General features: G+C 42.8%; 1 protein-coding gene across 2 annotated transcripts in view; it reads right to left on the bottom strand.

The window, feature by feature from the left end:
* The window catches only part of LOC110525648 (bone morphogenetic protein 1), a 52,926-nt gene that overhangs the window by 11,965 nt on the left and 18,620 nt on the right, over nt 1-22,341 (bottom strand). For both annotated transcript variants that reach the window (XM_021605968.2, XM_036979757.1), the window contains exons 2-8: nt 15,923-16,036; nt 15,153-15,296; nt 14,748-14,865; nt 13,171-13,349; nt 12,907-13,012; nt 5,422-5,546; nt 2,103-2,218 (exon numbers count right to left, since the gene is read on the bottom strand). In XM_021605968.2, the coding sequence (XP_021461643.1) occupies nt 2,103-2,218; nt 5,422-5,546; nt 12,907-13,012; nt 13,171-13,349; nt 14,748-14,865; nt 15,153-15,296; nt 15,923-16,036 (902 nt within the window). The remainder of the gene's footprint in view (nt 1-2,102; nt 2,219-5,421; nt 5,547-12,906; nt 13,013-13,170; nt 13,350-14,747; nt 14,866-15,152; nt 15,297-15,922; nt 16,037-22,341) is intronic.

Genomic DNA, 22,341 nt, shown 5'->3' on the forward strand with positions numbered 1-22,341 from the left:
TCTAGAATGTCATTGTATGCTGTAGCGTTAAGATTTCCCTTCACTGGAACTAAGGGGTCTAGCCCAAACAATGAAAAACAGCATCAGACCATTATTCCTCATCCACCAAACTGTACAGTTGGCACTATGCATTGGGATAGGTAGCGTTCTCCTGGCATCCACCAAACCCAGATTTGTCCATCGGACTGCCAGATGGTGAAGTGTGATTCATCAATCCAGTGAATAGATTTCTACTGCTCCAGAGAACAACGGTGGCGAACTTTACACCACTCCAGCTGACACTTGGCATTGCGCATGGTAATCTTAGGCTTCTGTGCAGCTGTAACGGATGTGAAACGGCTAGCTTAGTTAGCGTGGGCGCTAAATAGCGTTTCAATCAGTGACGTCACTTGCTCTGAGACCTTGAAGTAGTAGTTCCCCTTGCTCTGCAAGGGCCGCGGCTTTTGTGGAGCGATGGGTAACGATGCTTCGAGGGTGACTGTTGATGTGTGCAGAAGGTCCCTAGTTCGCGCCCGGGTATGGGCGAGGGGACGGTCTAAATTTGTACTGTTACATTGATGCTGTTGACCCGGATTACTGGTTGCTGCGGAAAAAGGAGGAAGGTCAAAAGGGGGGTGAGTGTAACGGATGTGAAACGGCTAGCTTAGTTAGCGTGGGCGCTAAATAGCGTTTCAATCAGTGACGTCACTTGCTCTGAGACCTTGAAGTAGTAGTTCCCCTTGCTCTGCAAGGGCCGCGGCTTTTGTGGAGCGATGCTTCGAGGGTGACTGTTGATGTGTGCAGAAGGTCCCTGGTTCGCGCCCGGGTATGGGCGAGGGGACGGTTTAAAAATATACTGTTACACAGCTGCTCGGCCATGGAAACCCATTTCATTAACCTCCCGACGAACAGTTCTTGTGCTGACCATGCTTCCAGAGGCCGTTTGGAACTTGGTAGTGAGTGTTGCAACCGAAGACAGACACTTTTTACGCACTACCACTTTACGACTGAGCCGTTCTTGCTCCTAGACATTTCCACTTCACAGTAACAGAACTTACAGTTGACTGGGGCAGCTCTTGCAGGGCAGAAATTTGACAAACTGACTTGTTGGAACAGTGGCATCCTATGACGGTGCCCACGTTGAAAGTCACTGAGCTCTTCAGTAAGGCCATTCTACTGCCAATGCTTGTCTATGGAGATTGCATGAATATGTGCTTGATTGTATATACCTGTCAGCAACGGGTGTGGCTGAAATGGCTGAATCCACTAATTTGAAGGGTTTCCACATACACTATATATACAAAAGTAACTCGCCAGGTTTCCATCCATCAGCACTGTGCAAAAAAGCCCAGCTTTCTCCATATCCTCTACACTCATGATCCAGCCTGGCTGAATGAGGGGAATCCCAGGTCGCCTTTAGCTCATCTGCGAAATCTTTAAATAGGGGTAAGCAACGTGTCACTGCTGCAGGGACAGGAGGTAAATACGCCCAATGGAAGTTGAACCAAGCCGGATAAAATGTCACACAAACTGGTCTGAGCCAAAGCGTGTTTCCACCCCAGGCAACAGGACAGCACTCATGAGTATCTTTAATTTTCATTGTGAAACCACATGCCCTAGGGCACGATCGGTGGTTCAAACTCAACTGATTAGACTTTTTGAACTTACTCTTACCACTTGCCATCTTATTCAAGCAAGGAAGCATTAGCTACACAAGCAGAGCAGAAAGTAGTGGGGTTTTAGCAAACGCAAAAACCAATGCCAAGACCCAAAACTCGCAACATCTACAGGGACGAGTACTGTCTCCCCACTAACAGACATGTAAGTCGGAGCCGAATCTCGTAGTCTTCGTTTGCTTGAAAAGTTTGTAAATTGCGTGACACGTTCCCCGGTATTCCACGAACCCCGGTATTATAGCCAGGAAGGCGGGGCTTCCAATGGCAGGCTTGGCATCTATCTATTGGCCCGTTGGGCATGATTTCAGTTTTCAGTGAATATGATTGGTCGTTGACTCCCCATGGTATGTTATACAGAGTGACTGACAAAGGGAACAGAGTTATCACTAAGTCACAATAAATAAAGCACTTCAAGTTTTTATCTCAGTCAGTTTTCCATGGCCCCACCTTTTCCCCAGGTGTGACCGATATTCTCCAGATGCAGTGCATGTAGGCTGAGTATCCATTGGGGAAGCCAGGAGAGGAGAAGTTCCCACTGCTTTCCTGCAGACTGTCTCCACATCCTATCAACAGAGAAAGAGAGAGACACATTAACATGAGGACCACGTCAACCAGTGGAGAATCTAGCAATTCGTTTCTTTCTGATAAGGGCTAAAATACTGATTAGAGAAACAGAAATGAAGTAGCCAAGTTCCACTAAAGGCAGAATGTAGAAGACAGCAGTTTGATGCTACAACAATAATCCTGAATCTTAAGAGGGCAACTCTTTCATTTTCAAAATATCATCTGCTGATGGTGATGATTATCAACCTCTTCCAGTTGATGAGAAGCAATAGAAGACCGTATGAGAGACATTCTATGTGCATCGTCTCAAAATAAATCTGTAAATAAATAATGTAAATAACCAAATCCTCTAGGAGACCTAATACATTATGAACATGCTGGTAGTTCAATCCTCCCTCTGGCCCACTGTGCTACAGGGGATAATTTCAACCAGCATGCATGCACAGTGCTCTAGGGGAACTTCTTACTGAGTTTTTCTTACTCAGCGGGAGTAAGAAAAACATCTCCCACAACTGGTTACGTTCATTGGCTCCCTCCCTCCAGGCCATAAAGCGTCAAATAACGCTTGGCAGAGGTCTACTGATGCTAAACCATTAACAATCACTCTGAGGGGATGACAAATGCTCCCAGGAATGCTGTGTGAATAAGGATCCACTGCGCTGCGCTCGTACAATCTGTTTTCCATGAAAACAGAGAGAGACTCCTTCCTAGCTGCATCCTCTGTGCGCCACATCATCCACTAGCCCCTGTTCCACTGAGAGAGAGTTTATCACTGTGAAGAACACATAACACACCCACTTAAACAGCCCCACCTCTCTAAACCATCTATGGTGAAGAAAGATGATTCCCCCCACTAAAACCACATTCAGTGGTCCAGTTCTGGCCAGCAGTATGCTGTTTATTCACTGAGCTTTAATGTGGTTCTGACAAACCCAGTTTTCCCTGTCTGACCCACAATTAACGCTCTGACATCACTTTTGTTTTATGAATTACTATTTTAAACTATTTTAAACGTTTTATGCTATAAATCGACCTTGCGCCTGTAGTCGTTGTCCCTTCAGCCTTAACCTTATTAAACCTTTAAGTCTTTCTAAAGACCAACATAACTACTGGTAAAGTGTCAGGGCAGGATGTTTTCCTTTAGAACACATATGTTCAGTTTACATTGAAAATATCTTGATCTCTGGACTCTAAGAATAGAGTATGTTGATTCCCAGCCATCATTCTAGTCATTGTTCTCTTGAGACCAGCCTTTCTTTTGAGTCTATCTGGGTAAGAGTGATGACACTTCCTGTTCTAGGGCACTGTTTACACTCCTTCCCCTAGCCAGGGAGTCACGGCAACTGTAGCCAGGGAACCACTTCGCATCAATGGTAGATGCTCAACTATTTCCACACGTAAACTACATCTAGGAAAATAAGGAGCGTTTGAGTATTCACGCTGTGATATTGAGAGACACGAAAAAGTAGAATAACATTTCTTACTTTCAGAGGTAAGCAAAAGCAACAAAAGCACTATATAATGTCCATTGTGCATTATTATGTCAACTTCCTAGACCTATTGTTTAATATATACCTTGTGCTATGTACAAACTACAGTGGCAAGAAAAAAGTATGTGAACACTTCGGAATGATCTGGATTTCTGCATAAATTGGTCATAGAGGAAGATTAGATAAAATTTGAAGTCACAACAATAGACGAACACAGTCTGGTTAAACTAATAACACACAATGATACGTTTTCATGTCTTTATTGAACACACCATGTAAACATTCACAGTGCAGGGTGGAAAAAGTATGTGAACCCTTGGATTTAATAACTGGTTGACCCTCCTTTGGCAGCAATAACCTCAGCCAAACGTTTTCTGTAGTTTGGGATCAGACCTGCACAATGGTCAGGAAGAATTTTGGACCATTCCTCATTCCACAAAACTGTTTCAGTTCAGCAATATTCTTGGGATGTCTGGTGTGAACCACTCTCGAGGTCATGCCACAGCATCTCAAATTTGGTTGAGGTCAGGACTGGGCCACTCCAGAAGGCGTATTGTTTTCTGTTGAAGCCATTCTGTTGTTGATTTACTTCTGTGTTTTGGGTCATTGTCCTGTTGCATCACCCAACTTCTGTTGAGCTTCAATTGGCAGACAGCCTTACATTCTCCTCCAAAATGTCTTGATAAACTTGGGAATTCGTTTTTCCGTCGATGAGAGCAAGCTGTCCATGTCCTGAGGCAGCCCCAAACCATGATACCCCCCCACCATACTTCACAGTTGGGATAAGTTTTTGATGTTGGTGTGCCTTTTTTTTCTCCACACATAGTGTTGTGAGTTCCTTCCAAACAACTCAATTGTAGTTTCATCTGTCCACAGAATATTTTGCCAGTAGCACTTTGGAAAATCCAGCTGCACTATTGCAAACTTCAGACGTGCAGCAATTTTTTGGACAGCAGTGGATTCTTCTGTGGTGAACACATGAACACCATTCTTGTTAAGTGTTTTATGTTTCATAGACTCATCAACAGAGATGTTAACATGCTCCTTATATTTCTGTTAGTCTTTAGCTCACACTCTAGGATCCTTCTTTACCACATTGAGCATTCTGCGCTGTGCTCTTGCAGTCATCTTTCCCTTACAACCACTCCTAGGGAGAGTAGCAACAGTGATGAACTTTCTCCATTTATAGACTATTTGTCTTACCGTGGACTGATGAACATCAAGGCTTTTAGAGATACTTTTGTAACCCTATCCAGATTTATGCAAGTCAACAATTCTTAATCTTAGGTCTTCTGAGATCTCTTTTGTTCAAGGCATGTTCAAGGCATGTTTCACATCAGGAAAACTCAAATTATGTGAGTGTTTTTACAGGGCTAGACAGTTCTAACCAACATTTCCAATCTCGTCTCATTGATTGGACTCCAGGTTAGCGGACTCCTGACTCCAATTAGCTTTCGGAGAAGTCATTAGCCTAGGGGTTTGACATACTTTTTTCCAACCTATACTGTGAATGTTTAAATTATGTATTCAATACAATAATTAGTGTATTATTAGTTTAAGCAGACTGTGTTTGTCTATTGTTGTGACTTAGATGAAGATCCAATATAATTTTATGACCAATTTATGCAGAAATTCAGGTATTCAGGTAACACATACTTTTTCTTGCCACTGTATACACCAACATGTGTTTGAAATAATTGTGCTGTTCTTACTGGAACACTTGTAGAGTTTGCGTGCCTGTGTGATATCCCCTTTGCTTAGCCTTGTCCTCTGGCCAATTGGCGGTCTCACTGCATTGACATCATAGCGTGGCAGGATGGTGTCCAAGAAGATTCCTCTGCATTTCAGGAGAAGAGACCGCTGTTAGATCAAAACACTGCATAACCGAGAAGGCACTTGCACATACACACTGGTACACACTTTCTCAGAAAAGACACCATTCAGGGGGCAGTGGTGAACCCTAAAGAGCCATCAGCCAGCGGCTGAACTGCTGACACTGACACTGACAGTAGGCATTATTCAGTGATATACTGAGGATGCTGACACAAGCCGTGCTGCCCAACAATGTGGTCTCAGGGCAATTTGTATTATTCTGTACATAAATCTGTGACACTCCTTTTAGTATGATATGATACGTTAGGTTACATTATAAATGGAATAACATACAATAACATACATACTAGAGGATGTGTAGTATCATACATCTTACTTGGTGGTATAATATCATACAAATTGGATGATGTACCTTCTCATACATCTTGGTTGACATATAATATTGCACATCTTTATCGGAGACCAGGTTGCTTGTTGCGCCATAACAACAAAGGAGAATTGTGGAGAGAATTTATTTGGCGGTTAGGAGAACTAAAACAGCAAAGGTTAGGCAAATTTATGTAGAAGGTTAGGTGAATTGGATTAACTTTAGAATATGGGTTAGGGGAAAGGTTAGCTAAAATGCTACAGTGGGCCCAGACGCAACTCGAACATTCAAGCTTTGGATTGCTAGACTGTCACAGATAACGCTCACCCATCCTCCACGACCAACCTCCCTACTTTCGTTTCCGTCTCAACTAGACCATTGGTAGATATCATACATCTTGGTGGTGCTCAGAAATACGTCAAGTATATTTTGTATGGCTCTGAGGCAAGGCGGTGCCCATTCAGTCTTTCTCATCAGTGAACTCAGCACAGAGAAGTGGAGCCACACCCATCAGCGGACCCATGACCCTTATCAACACTGTCAAAAACAATGACCTAACTTCATATATTATTATATAAAAAACAACCAATGGACTGTTACTGGTCAGTGGTCCCCTCCAAGGCTGTAGGAATGTCCTCCTCAGAGAGAGGAGTTAGTTCAAACAGGTCTGGGGGTCAAAACTGACCTCCAACTGACCTCGTCATGTGTGCTGTGCAGATGGAAGAAAAACACTATCCAATTCCAATACTAAAAACCAAACGCCCTCCTCTGACAACTCTATAGGAAAATCTAAAACTTGATTGGTTTGTTGTATGGACAACAGCAATATTTAGCATAAGGATTAAAAGTCCAAAAGAACAAGAACAATTAGAAAGATGTATAAAAATCACATCATGGTGGCTTGCCTTTCGCTTGAAAAGGAGTCCAGAACAGTTGATGGCGAAAAACCAGACCTTTTCACACCACTTTCTCACTTGACACTTTGCTAGTTTATCATCTCCTTTTCTCTCTCTGCAATGGTGAGCAAAGCCTGGTTCCTGGCTGTTCCCATGGTGACGTACCCATCAACGCCAGGCATGTACAAACAGAGCAGCCTGAGCTAACAGTTTAAGCACTGTCTGTCTGCCTGTCGGTCTGTCTGTCTGCCTGCCTCCAGGAGCCCGTAAGCTGGCTGTCGGTGAACAACGCCACTCCAGCCAGTGTCAGAGCAGACAAAGGGCATACTGGCAGGTCTTTATTTGAGTTGGCTCTGCTTTATGCACCAGGCCTGAAAAATGTCCCCAGCGCAGAGGGGCGGATAAAGCCCAGGGTTGGGTAACATGCCCCAGACAAAAAGCATGGGGAGCTGCCTTACTTGTCCCCAGGAGACACTTCAAAACATGAGGGCTCCCCATGAAATCTTGCCAACAACAATCTCTGCAAAGGCCCTGGCTTCCCACGGTGATTTACAGTAAAAACGCTGTGCAAACACACAGGCTAATAATGGGGAAACAAAGTTAGACATTGGGACAGGTACATCAGCATCAGAGGAGGTTGGTAACACCTTAATTGGGGAGACGGGCTCATGGTAATGGCTGCAGCGGAATGAGTGGAACAAACACATTATTTCCATGTGTTTGATGCCAATCTATTTGCTCCGTTCCAGCCATTATTATGAGTAGTCCTGCCCTCAGAAGCCTCCACTGATCAGCATGCAGGGGAAGTGTAAACTGTAAACTGAGAAAAGCTAACAGGAGCCCCTTGTCTCCTAATAAGGTGCTCTGAAAACACACTGACCACGTTCTCAATACATTACTTTTTCATCTCTAAACAGTGAAATAATTAAATAAGGCTGGCTATACTCAGGGAAAATAGGACATGCTCAGAGAGGTTGAATGACAATAGAGCAGAAAGCATCAACAATCAAAAACCTACTTCATTGTCATCCCCTGGCAAGCACATTGCCTGTACAGTTAGAACAATAAAGGGCTAGACAGCCCATTCTGTGCAGTGGCCTGAAAGAGTGTTTGTATCCAATCTCAGCCTCCTTGTAGAGAAAGAATCTCTTCCGGTTTCCCAGAATCCAGTTGCCACGAGCACATGGCAGGTTATTTGGGACAGGCTGCAATAGGAGGTATTGAGGAAAGGGCCAGCCTCAGTGAAAAAAAGGGAAGAACATTTTGAACAAAAGGAGAGCCAACAGCTGGTTCTCATACCAGAGAGCTGTGTAGTAATGATTACAGTCTGGTCTGGCCACCCTCTCCTCCAGCTCTCACTCGCCTTGCATGTGCCCAGGCTCACATTACATGCACACTGGGAAGCTGGGGCATGACAAAACCCCTTCCTGCAATTGGGAAAGAGGCATTGAATTGGAACAACAATCACTGCTGCCGATGTTTGTAGCGCTAGACAATTTCACATTTTGTTTATGTAAAAGATCTTTTGAAGAAAGTACGCGTCGAGATGCACAGCAGGTACCAAAAATGTATCACACACATGGCTGAGGGAGGGAACCGCATGTTACCGGTATGTTAAACTCAGTGCCAGGGTATCCCCCCCATTGTCATGCAATCCCCTATAGACTGCACACTTCCTGACAAGGACGTCAGGCAACCTTTATCCTTTGGCTTGTATGACTTATGTAATGACACCAAATTTACAGCTCAATCTCCAACTCAGTCCCAAGTGGACCTTTTGGCTTTGCTTTGATCCAACCGAAACAGACAGAAACAGTGCCAAACTGCAGCCTAAAAAGCAAGGAGATGGGTAAAACCCAAATAAGCATGTAGTCGTCATAGAAGCTGGGCTGGTCCAAATCTCAAACCGCCACTATGACACCACGGTCTCTGTCTGTGACTAACAGGACAGCATCTGGAGAGATTTCCAGATGCATCCGACAGGGAGTCTGGGAGAAATAAAGAGGTCAGCTGGCACAGAGGGACGCACTGGCACAGTGGAGTATCAAAAACCATGACACATGCACTGATTTCCTTTTCAAGCATACTTCAAGGACAAGAAGCAATTTTGTGAAATATGAATTTCAAATCGCAGCAGCATGTACTACAACAGCACTTAAAGAGTTTGGTTTGAGTGGATAGTGGTTTTCCTGCTGTTTAGTATTACATAGATTCTACTGAAAAAAAAAATTTAGAGGGCAAAGTGTGACAAAAATAGAATCTTAACAGATTTCATCTCCGTGGCCATGAAAAAAAAAGCTGTGGGATATTTTACACTCCTTTTGTCCTTTATAAAAGCTGCACAAACCATATATGACGCCTTGATCACAAAGGCCAATATAGATCAATCATATCAACAATTTATTGAAAAATCTATAGCTTGCAGTCAGAACGCACCTGGAAAAAGGATCCGTTTGATTCTGTACTCTCAGAGATTTGACTTGTCAAGTCAACGTCGGGGAAATGACATTGATTGGTCTCCAAGTTTATGTGATCATTAGTGGTTGACCTAAATCATGCTAGAAAGTAGACCTGACTTTTTTTTTACACCAGGGAGCCATGAAGCTAGCCAGCAGACACCTCGGGAATAAAACCCTATAACCTCCTAAAGAAGCCTGGTATGTGGGATCATGTTGCTAATGACGATCAAAGCCACTTCAAAGGGGCTCTATGTGGCATAATGAGGCAGTTCACACTATGAGAGGAGAACTTTTACAAGGAGCTTCACAGAGGTATGAGTGTGCCATGTAGCCTGATGTGCTGCAGCAGGGCCACTGGCGCTAGCGGCTCTACCTGAACCTGGGGTTGGATGTGGAGGTTTACTGGGCTGCTGCTACACACTCAGGCAGCTTGAGCCAACCAGGGGAGGGATAATTGGAACAACCTGTGGCTGTGGGTAAAAGCTGGCTCATCAAAAGGTAGACACAATCAAACCTTATGGGTAATTCCATGGAAACGGAATTGCACTGAGACTCAGATTTTTCCACTTAAAATGTACGCCAAACAAAAACCATTGATTTCAAAGTTTAACAAACCATATAACTCTACGCACAAAAACTTTTTTTTACACTGACATTTTTACAACAAAAATACCTTTCCTTGATGAACTTTGCAGATACAAAGTTTGGTAACAGAATTTTGGTGAAATCTCCCTCAGTTCTTTGTGTCCAAGTTTTCCAAAAACTCTTAAATATCTGCTCTGAGTTAAGATTCAAAGACGTCTGCAGAAAGAATGGGGTGTCAGCTATGACATGACACATTAACTTTAAAAAAATCTACTTTGGTTATTGAACTACAGTAAGTAGAGTGGATTTACACCTGGTAACGGAATTGCGGTAATGGAATATCATCTTGGCTTCATGATCTGCACTACACAGACATGCATACTTACGGATATGAATCTCATTCTCTTCATGGTGATGTATCCTGAACAGGTACACAAAAGGTATCCTCTTTTGCATATTTGGGTATTATTCTACACACTGGCTATTATTTTAATGAGTTCTGCCCCGAAACAAGACCCAATTTGGTTGGTCCAGAGGTACCAAATCTGAACCAATCATAGACGTCTACATTTACAAGTTTGGACATTAAAGTACAGCACAGTAGCCCTCAGTAGAGTAGAGGTCGGTACAGTACATTATAGTGTACTCAACTCTAGTGTACTAGAGTATGTACTGTATTTTTTGGAAATTCCTTTACCGATTTGTTAACAGAATTGAGTTTTAATCACTTAATAATTCATAAACAAAATTAATTAACTAATTGATAGGTCTACCTTTACTTGTTACCTCTGTGAACTTTCATTATCCTCCCTCCAAATGAAGGAGCGAAATGTAAAAAATATATTTTGGTAACAGGTATTTGGTAACAAGGCAGTTTCTAATGCTGTGCATACACTACATGACTTCTAAAATCGTAACAATTTGGACATGCTCACATTTCGCGATTTCCTTTCACAGATCTTTTCATTCCATCCACATTACGATGATTGATCTCGGTTTTCGTAGGAAAAAAATTCCGACATGCAAATAGTGAGCTGCTTTGTTAGTGTGCACATTATTATGTGCAGAAACATTAAAACACGAGACAGAGGCGCAGAATAGAAGATATGAATAATATTTTGGGTTTCTGTCATGGTAGGACATAGACGTAATATTTCTGGATTTCGTTTTACATGACCCGGTGCCCGGGTGGGTGGGGATTTCACTTAAGCACCCATGGAATGTTCTAAAATATTCAAACGCCACCCAACTGGGGCACCGGGCCACGGAAAACAAACTTGTCAGTTGAAAAGGCAGCTGTGTTCTCTCCACTGCTCCATCAACGTCTTCCATCACCTCCGCCCACAAGGTGCGTGTTGTTGTTGCTTTCCTCTTCACCATCATTGTTTTGGACTCACATGCTGAATACTCATTGGCTATTGGCAGCAGCCCTTGCCCAATGTCGTCGCAGCACTGCTAATACAAGATGACCGACCAAAATTTCAGACATGTCCAAAAATTCTCGGGACATCCGACAGGGGTATGGAACAGCCATCATTGGTGCGGCCTTGATCAGCGCGAACTACGCCAGTCCCGACCTACTGATCCTAGCCCAAATTCATAGGATTTCACCCCAATCATCAACATTAATCTGGGATGTCCAAAACATGGCATGGAAAAATCGTGTAGTGTATGCCTGGCATTAAACTTACAGATGGCTGAACCATTTCTCCTAAACTAAATATGTGTTGATATTAGTTGGTAGGCGTCTTTATTTCAACATTAGTATTTAAGACTGCTTCTGGTAGATGTTTTCTAAGACCCCTTTTCCATCTGTTTGACCAGAAATCAAAGCCTTCACTTAATTCAACATGTTAGGATGGAAAATGGTTGAAAAATGTATATATGCCTTAATTTATAAAAAATATAGATTTTTAGCTTCCATTTGACACCCAATTTGATATGCTTCTATGAACTTTGCATGTTGGTGCTCATGGATCCTTTTACATGGAAATAGCCTTATCTAACAAATACCCCCCTTAATACATAGCTGCCACTGGACAGCATCCCCACTGAGAGACGCAGCTACTTGAAAGACTGGAAGCAATCAATATGATATATGCCTAACCCCATAATACAAAACAGATAGGCATGGTATTACATGGGGTTGGTAAAGCATGCTGCAGTTTGTGTGCATTGATTTTTGTAGGTGCCCTTCTACTACTAGACTACAGATGGACTGGGTAAGGTGGACTACACAAGATCAAAAAGTTGGTGTTGTCTAGGAAAACGTATAAAACATTCACCAGGATTGAAAGCGAAATCTCTATAATCCTGCTCTTTCTGGGCCCCAAAAAGCTAAATGGGCCAGATGTGTCAACTCTAATGACACGTTACTCCAGGCATCCTGGTGGATTACACTTTTTTACCCTCAGAAATCTCATTACAAGGACAAGCAATATAATCCTTTCTGCATCTCACAGGAACCACATCAGTTCACCCCTGAGCATTTCCACTGCACGCTCAAATGTAAGCGGTGACCATTGAGAGAGTTAAAAGATCCAAGCCAAAATAAATTTGCGGAAGAGAGAGAAAGAGTAGACACTCCCAAAAAGTATTATATTCTGCAGATGTTCTTCCTTTAAGCCAAGGCACTGACACGTTCATGAGGTCCATCACTGAGTTGTGTCTTTGTCCTGCTTCCCTGTACTTTAAATTCATCAGACCAACCATCATATAGGCTAAGTAACAGTGACAAGTCAGCAGTATATTTGTCCCCCAGGCTATGAATGTCAGCAGGTCATTAACTGAATAGTATCTAAGCTTCAATTTGCACCACCTTTCCTAAGCCTTGAAGTCAGCCCCTGGCTCTAAAATTAAACAAAATAATGTAGAGAACAAAAGAGACATTGACACATTGTAGAACTATGAAGTGACTCACATGGAAAAGACCTGAAGTGAGACATGAGAGCAAAAGTGACAGTCTGGGAAACTGCTCTCTGGCCTAAACTGTAACTGATTTCCACGATGTCTGTTCTGCTCTGCTGTGTATGAAGTGGAACTTGGCCCATCTCCTACCTTGAGAATGTATTCCTGGCATAGTGCATGATGCTGTCAAAGTCATACACCTCCCCCAGAGAGTCCACCTCCCCTGGCTCCATCTTCAAGAAGTTATACTCCTGTCCTGTGAATGGAAGCAAGAAAACAGATACTGAAACCTGCAACCCACCCCTACCTCAAATACTGTACCAGAATACTAAATACAAAAGTGAGAGGCTATCTCCTAGAAAGGGAAAGATGAGTGCGCTGTTCCATACACAGCAGTCTACAAAGCAGTCTTACCTGGCTGGATGTTGTCCCTGATGATGCTGACGTGTTCGTCTCTGTCGGGCCGGGTGTGCTCGTGCCAGAAACCAATCACGTGGCCCAGCTCATGCACCACTATTCCAAACTTGTCACAGTTCTTTCCTATGGAGATGGCCTGGGGACCGCCACCCCTGCGGCCCACATAGGAACAGCACCTGCAGGGTCCAACACACAGAACAAAGATCAGGGACAGGTCAACAGGCAGTGTAACAAGCTAGTTCAAAGACTGTGGTAACTGGCTACATATTAGACTAAACTAAGTCACTTTTAACTTGGCAGACACAAAGATGAGAGCATTAGCTCAAGATTGGCCATCGTGCTTACCATAGTACTATGTAAATGCTATATTTCTGTGTACATCTCAATCATGTAACAAGAACTTGGTGAACTTCGTGTTACACCGGATATATAGAACCTTACTTCCACAAACATGAAAGTGTTAACCCGAAGGAGTGAACAAATAACGAATAAGCCAAGTGAAGTAGTCTATGGAAGGAATCCCTGTTCCTGGAGAGACGCAGGGTCTGACCTCAAAAGTTTGTGGTTCATCTCACATCTCTAATGCATATATACAGTATTAGGAACAGCATTCTTAACAGCCTTTCTATCACGTCATAGGAAAACTAGTGGAGGTGAGGTGACCCTACATCCTAATACAGTGGTGACATTCATTGATGCGTGCTTCACTGTAGATGGAGGGTTACAATGTGTGACAGTGAAGGATGGCTAACTTTAGACTGCAGGGCTCTCCATCTCTCCCTCCCTGACATGAAAGGGTCAGTGTGGAACCCCGGTCCATGGACACACACCGCGCCCCTGTGGGCCAACCAGCCTCTCTCTAATTACTGTGAGCCAGGCTTTCCTGAGACGGGCCATGAACTTTGCACAGGACAGATGGGGCCTGCAGCAGGCCAGCCCAGAGCCCAGGCATTCCCACTAACTGCGGCCGCCTGAGTGGATAATGTCATCCCTGTTACTCTGGAGGACAGTTACCAGGCTAAAAATGGCTATCAACAGCTGGGTGGAAAAAGGTCAGTTTATGCTCCATATCCGCTCTTGAATATGTTCTTCTTGGTAGCGGATTTAGTGTACATGCAGAGCCAGAGTATAACGCCATCAACGTGGCTACAGTTTTGTGTGAAATCTTTTGAACTTAAAAACATGCATAGCTGGGAAAAGGACAAAATATATAATGTGGAATTACGGGTTATGGTTAAGCTGAGGAGGTCTCCCTTGGGTGTCATTAAAAAAAAATGTGACACCAGTGCTCAGTGAAAGATGTGTCAGAACTATGAGGCACAGCATGCATTCCTTGGGCATGAATGGTCGTCTTTCTCAGGACTTGCAGGGGGCTTCAATTAGCACAACTCACGCAGACAGACTGCGGACAGAGGGGATGAGCCAGCACTAAAGGACAATGGAGGAGTGGTAAGGAAAAGTACTTAAGCGATAACTCATTATGGCTGTGTGGATAAAGGACTGTCATGTCTGAGCAGGCTGACCAGCTACACTTCCTTCCTGAGGGAGGCGAGCCCTGGCCTGCATGAACTTACCCACATGGCCGGTAAGTGAACACAATGTAGCTCTCCTCTGTTGTCCTGTCGATAAAGGTCACGCAGGTATGCTTCTCCCAGTGACGCATGGCCTGGCGGAATATCGCCCGCTGGCTGCCTGAATGTGATGGGAAGAAGTGAGGCTGACGTCCATAAGTCACGTAAAAAGGAGGATAAAATACCAATGCTAACAGCTTGCTCATAGTGCCAAATTCATTCCAAGTAAAGTTAATAAAAAATGGTATGTCCAATAGCTGCCAAGACATTTATTTTAATGTAGTGGATGCAAGTATGCTGAAGTATGCTTAATGGACACCAGCTACCACCTTTTAGTAGGAAACTATGTTATAGGGCGCATATAAGACACATGGGGCAAGTAAACAGCAGTGATGATGTGGGACTTACCACTGAAGTTCCCACTGATGACATAGGGAATGACACCTTCTGGCCACACTCTCTCAGGTCTGGATGTTGCCGCCCTTTTCCTGCGGTGTGATCCTTGCCGGTTTGGCAATGCTCTGTTTCGACTGGTCTCATTGGCAGAAGACCCTGTCATTCCCAATTACCAGCCAAAGATGAGGTTTGTACAATATAAATCACAGAAAACCATCCAATTAAAAAGTTCAACTCTGGTGAGAACATGGTAAAAACCATGATGAGATTACAACATTTCAGCTGTTCCTAAATGGTAAAGAGATGATAATGACAATGAAGCATGCTTTATATGCTGGTTGAGCATATTCTTTACATAAACACTTTGAGAGTGCTGGTGATAAACATGCTGTTTGTTTACAACAGGTGTCTTGGCCAACCCAGTGTTGGAGAGGAGTCATCACCTGGTGCTGAGTGGTTCATGCATCGTATACATCTTCCTGGCAGATGCACTGGGAGAGAGTTACAAAGCCTCCTTGCATAATTGGCCTTGAGGTGGGAAAATGTGGGAACTATTTAACTGAATGCAAGTTTTTTTTTCTTGGACTGGTTTGTATTGTATCATTAAGGAGACATTTTAGTCAGCACTATATAATAGCACATGCATAAATGGAGTCAGACTTTTAGAATTGATGACAGGCACGTTTATAAGAAAATACACGCTTTTAGGCTATGGCGATAGGCCTTAGTCTTTATTCCCAGTAACCATGACTTGGTCAGCCAGCCTCACAGCTCTTGCTCACCTGTAGTTGTCTCATTGAAGGTCTGGACGGTCCGTTGGGCCATGTTTATAATCCGGTCCACCTTAAACATGCGCATGTCCTCCTCATCCAGAGCAATGTCTCCCCAAAAGGCAACTGAAACAGACACACAAAGAGAGAAAGCAAGTCAGACATATTTAAGGCATCTTTACAATATTGTTTTGCACCGTTCAATAGCCTCAAGGTTTTCCTGCTCTGCAGTCCGACAAACCCTGTCGATCACATAGGCATCCATTAAAACAGAGGGTGAAAAAGCTAGACATTCTCTCCCTCTCACACTCCCTCTCTCCCATCTCTTTGGCCCCCTCTCGCAAACAGACACACAGAGTTGTGAAACATCAGTTATGTGAATGTTTGAATAACAGGAGAGGAATGCGGTCTGAGTCTCAGAGCTCTATAAGCTCCAAGCTAAATAAGTCATACCATCAGGGGAGGGAACATCTCTTTATGACATTCAGTGGAGGACATAGGAAATCAATTAATGAGAGCTACATTCAAAAGCTTTCAGATCAGCATACCCCAGATGTGCTGGGTCAATCCAGTTGCCGTTGAGAAAACTCTGGGGGAATATTTCATGCCCTGATATCTTTGTACCATTAATGAGTCCTTGAGCAGACCTAATACTGTAAGATGCTGCCTCAATACTGTATATAGGGCACCTTGAACAAGTAATAAGTTCTTAATGAGGCCAAGGAGAAGGAAAAATAACCAAGTAGTCACCCTTTATGAAGAATGTGAAGAATGGTATTCCTTGCTAAATGACCTATTTCTTCGGCAGGAGTCCTCTCCACAGATACAGGCCGCTCTGTTTTAAAAGCTTTTAAACCAGCACGTTTGCTGAATTACGCCCTGTCCTGTGTGCAGGAGTGGACCATACAACTCTATGCACAAGTACTGCTTTTAACAATTTCCACAAAAAAATGTTACAAAAACACATTTAGTTGAAGAACAGTGCAGATGCAAAGTGCCGTAGCAGAATGACGGTTTGTGCTGTTGTCACCTAACTTTGCATCTGCATTGTTTTTGTAAATGTGTTTTGTAAAATGTTAGTCATCCTTGTGCATAGAGTTGCATGGGTTGTTTAACTTTGCAATCATTGGTTTTTGTTTGTCATACATTTTAAAGTGACAAATCAAGTCTCAGCATCATTCTGTTCCTGTGGAATTGCCCTTCTGGGAACTGCTTTACTGGGAAAAACAACATCAACTGCTATAGTGAAAGATGGATAACTAAGAACTGACAAACTGTGGTCTGGGAATCAAAGTGAATGCATCTTTTCAGAGCTTAAGGTTGTTTTTAGAACTCAACAACAATCATCTAAGACTGTTATAACTGAGCAATCATTGGCCCGACTATTAATAACAGTCAGATTGTGGTGTGCGTTTGTGTCAGAGAGAAAAGACAACGAAGGAAAACAATAGAGGAAAAAACTTTTTAGCTTGCGTCCCTTATCCACCAGAGGATAATTATTTAGACAATATGTAGCTGGCTGAGATGTAGCCACAGTCTCACACAAGCAACAGAGGGTCGGAGAGGGCATGTTGTGGGCTAGCAAGATTACAAGCTAATGACAGCAATAAGAAAAAGGTGTAGATCCTTGGCTGCAAGATAGGGCATGCTCAGAGCTCAGCATGCAGGTTGAAAATACCATAAGTCAAAGGGATCCTATCATTTGCACTCAGAAAAACACTCAATCACTGTGAGTGTCACCAAATCCCCAAAACATTAAAATAGACTATTCGTACTCAGCTCAAATACAGACACTCTGTGCCAAGAGAATACAGTGGCCTTCAGAAAGTGTTCATACCCCTTGACTTATTCCACATTTTGTTGTGTTACAGCCTGAATTCAAAAACAATTAAATCTATTTTTTTTTTTTTAATCGCTCACCCATCTACACGCAATACCCCATAATGAGAAAGCAAAAACATGTTTTTCGAATGCTTTGCTAATTTATTGAAAATGAAATATATAAATAGCTCATATACATAATTATTCACACCGGAGTCAATACTTTGTAGAAGCACCTTCGGCAGCGATTACAGCTGTGAGTCTTTCTGGGTTAGTCTAAGAGCGTTGCACACCTGGATTGTACAATATTTGCACACTTTTTACAATTCTTCAAGCTCGGCCAAGTTGGTTGTTGATCACTGATAGACAGCTATTTTCATGTCTTGCCGTATATTTTCAAGACGATTTAAGTCAAAACCGTAACTAGGCCACTCAGGAAAAGTAAATGTCGTCTTGGTAAGCAACTCCACCATAGGCTTTATTTGGCATTGTGCTTTAGCTTAAGTTCCTGCTGAAAGGTGAATTTGTTTTATTCCGTTACTTTTTATCCCAAAATAACTCCCTGGTCTTTGCCGATAACAAGCATACCCATAACACGATGCATGCAGATGCTTGGAAATAGGCCTCATTGGTCTCATTGTGAAATCCCTGAGTAGTTTCCTTCCTCTCCGGCAACCGAGTTAGGAAGGACGCCTGTATCTTTGTAGTGACTGGGTGTATTGATACACCATCCAAAGTGTAATTAATAACTTCACCATGCTCAAAGGGATATTCAATATCTTCTTTCTAAAAAAAACTCCATGGTCTTTGGTCTTTGTGGTTGAATCTGTGTTTGAAATTCACTGCTCATCTGAGGTACCTTACATATAATTAATTGTAAGTGTGGGGTACAGAGATTAGGTAGTCATTCAAAAATCATGTCCTGAACTTATTAAGGCTTGCCATAACAAAGCGTTTGAATACTTATTGACTCAAAACATTTCAGCTTTCTTTTAAAAATGTATTTACCAAACACTTAACTTTGACGACATGGGGTAGTGTGTAGGCCAGTGACACAAAATCGTACTTTAATCAATTTTATATTGAGTAACACATTTGCATAAAGTTTATTTTCAATTCATAAGATTCTTACAATACATTTAGAGATTTTTTTTTATACTTTCAGACATTCAATTTGAACGGACTCCTCAGTTTCCAGGATATCCGCCAGTGTTTTAATGTCCCAGGCCCATCATTTTGTCTTTACCTTCAACTCCACCTATCCATGCAAGCCTACGGGGTCCCCTGGGGAGCAGCACTAGCAGAACACCCATTGGTCAAACTTCTAACGGACAGACCCCCCTCAAAGGGAGTTGTTTTTAATATCTATTGTTAATTAATTCTAGCAGGAGAAAAATCATTAACTCTATTCACTGTATGGGAAAAGGATTACACTTAAACTTGCTGACAGACAAATAAATTGGGAGACAGAATGGAAAAAATATATCTGGATCATCTAGAAACCATAATCACCAATTAATTAATAAAAACATTTGCTATAGAACCTACCTGGCAGTTAGAGCATTGGGCCAGTAACCAAAAGGTTGCTGGATCGAATCCCGAGCTGATAAGGTAAAAATATGTCGTTCTGCCCCTGAGCAAGGCAGTTAACCCACTGTTCCCCGGGCGCCGAAGACGTGGATGTCGATTAAGGCAGCCCTCCGCACCTCTCTAATTCAGAGGGGTTGGGTTAAATGCGGAAGACACATTTCAGTTGAAGGCATTCAGTTGTACAATTGACTAGGTATCTAACACCTCAAATAATACATCACATGGGCATTCGTCCATCGCCGTTATGTGAGTTCTGCACCACAGGGGACCTTGGTACTTTTCAGCATGTGCTGTGGAAATGCCAGGGGGTGGTTGAATTCTGGGGGAAAGTTAACAATGTCATCTCTGTACTTATAGATAAAATAATGCCATTAGATCCAATAGTGATGTTGCTTTGTGATGACTCTGATTGGCACTTGTCAGAACGCCAAGGGAGAGTGTGGTTGGCAGGAACCACAGCTGCTAAGAAGATTATTTTACAAAGGTGGATTCCACCTCATCAGTTACCATTGCAACAATGGTTGCTCATATTTAAGGAAATTGTACTTATGAAGCTCTCCACGGCCAGGATCCACCAGGGCCAAGGTGTCGACTCTGGACACATGGAAAAAAGCAGCAGCGGACATTTCTGAACTCTTAACCACCGGGCCTTTACATCCATGAAATTACTATGTAATATAAATGTATTTGTTTTTATTTCATGATTTATTTGACTTTTTATTTTTAAAAGTGGTGTGAATGCTTTCTGAAGACTTTGTATCTGATCCCTACAAGCTACCAGCTGTCCATACAGTATGCAATGGATACAAACTGACTGTCACAATGCTCTTTTATCCTCTTGTTCTTACTTTTGATTCCAAGAACTGACAGCATTAAAGGATGAGAGAATAGAAAGCACTTCGACAAAACCAACATCAATTTGGGGCTGTCACCGAGAGGACAGGGAGCACTCTTTCCACAGTGGAAGATAAAAATGTAGCTGCAATTAGATGACTTAATTTATGAGAGTAACCCTGCTTTACCTAATATGTAATGCTACAGTAATACTAAACTGAGTTACACAGTTATTAACATTGATTTATTGGCCTAATGCTAGAACCAACTAACCACACAACAAGTTGCAGGATTGTCCCCACCCCCACCCCGCTGCCGTGCACAGAGGGCTAATGTACTTTCCGTCCATGGCTGAGACCCACTCAGCCACAAAACATTCTGGGGACAAGCTCTTAATCCAGCGTATAATTGTTCCCTGACAACAGCTAAGATTGAAGTGAGCAAATGCACAGCCCCGGCGGCATTAGGATTCATTTCCCCCGGGCTTCCCAGTCGTCCTGGAGACGCTGCAGGTTTAGGGAAAGTCTCCCAGGGATTGAAAATTAATCCCCATGTCTACTGGCTTTAATTATCCACGGACAGAGACAGAATCTCTAGATTCTTCAATATGGAGCACCGGGCAGAGGACAGGATGGCAGTCATTGCACTGGCCAGTTGATTTTTAAAACAGAGAAACCCCACTGCATGTGCATGACTGTCAAAACAGACTGAGCAGAGAAAGACTAGTAATGAAGATTAAAACCCAGAGAAAGAGAAAGAAAGAGGCAGATGGGAGCAGATCACTATTGAGCACAGCATTGCCGCCACTCTCTTTCCAGCAACATTCATTACCTAAATGACAACAGCTGCAGCCATGGTATTAATTTCAACAGAAATGTAAAGGTTGAACAATTTGATCATTTCCGCTCTAAGAGATTGTTCCATTCCAGTTTAAAGATGATATGGTTCTCAGTGTCCTAACATAAACATCTTTTGTGGAGAGACACAAACAGGCATTTTCATTTACGTGCCAGACTTAGTGGCTGGGACAGAGATGCTGTTCATCACTGTATGGGACATACTGGAAAGATAAAAACAGCCTTTGATTAAACATTTGATTGATTGCACTTTGTGCGTTACACTTTCTCCCTCTCCTCCCCCATCGCTGGAATGTGTCTTTAGATCATCTTAACCATCATAATACCTTTCATCTCAGACCACCCCCATCAATCAGTTTGGCCCGTCAGATTACGCACGAGATCTCTATCAAATTAAACACCATTTGATTCAGGGAATTCCCAGGACACGGCCTCCTTGGTGTAAGACACACACCATGACTGAATAGCAGATTTGCGCAAACAAAAACCATACAACTTTATGTACAATGACTACTTTTAAGAATTTTCACTGAACATTTTACAAAAATACATTTACTGGTAGAACTGTGCAGATGCAAAGTGTGGTAACCGAATTTTGGTAAAATCTCCCTCCGTTTTTTTATGTGACCATGTTTTCAAAAAACTCCGAAAAATGTGTTTCCCGAATTAAGATTCAAAGATGTCTGCAGAAAGAATCGCCTGTCAGCTATGACATGACACCTTGAGTTTGAAAATAATCTCTTGTGGTTATTGAACTACAGTAAGTGAAGTGTATTTACACCTGGTAACAGAATTTCATCATGGGTCCCTGATCTGAACACAGAAATGCCTAATTATGGATAGGAATCTCATTCTCCTCATGGTGATGTATCTTAAATAGGTACACAAAAAAGGTAGAAATATGCAACATCATAATTTACATATTTGGGTATTATTCTACACACTTGCTATTGTTTTAATGAGCTCCGACACCAAACAAGACCAAATTTGGTTGGTCTGGACTACACCAAATCTGAAACAATCACAAATTTGAACATCAAAGTACAGCACAGTGGAGCTCAGTAGAGTACAGAACAGTAGAGTTCAGTACAGCAGGAGTTTTCAAACTTTTCTTGCCCAGGGACCCCCCCCACCCAGGCAAACCTGCAACCCAGGGACCCTCATCATCCCACTGCCAGCAGCATACCACCATGCATCCCACTGCTAGCTTGCCTCTGAAGCTAAGCAGGGTTGGTCCTGGTTGGCCCCTGGATGGGAGACAATATGCTGCTGGAAGGGTTGTTGGAGGGCCAGCAGGGGGCACTCTTTCCTCTGGTCTAAAAAAAATAT

This window comes from Oncorhynchus mykiss, chromosome 6, assembly GCF_013265735.2.
Source record: "Oncorhynchus mykiss isolate Arlee chromosome 6, USDA_OmykA_1.1, whole genome shotgun sequence".
Classification (NCBI taxonomy): domain Eukaryota; kingdom Metazoa; phylum Chordata; class Actinopteri; order Salmoniformes; family Salmonidae; genus Oncorhynchus; species Oncorhynchus mykiss.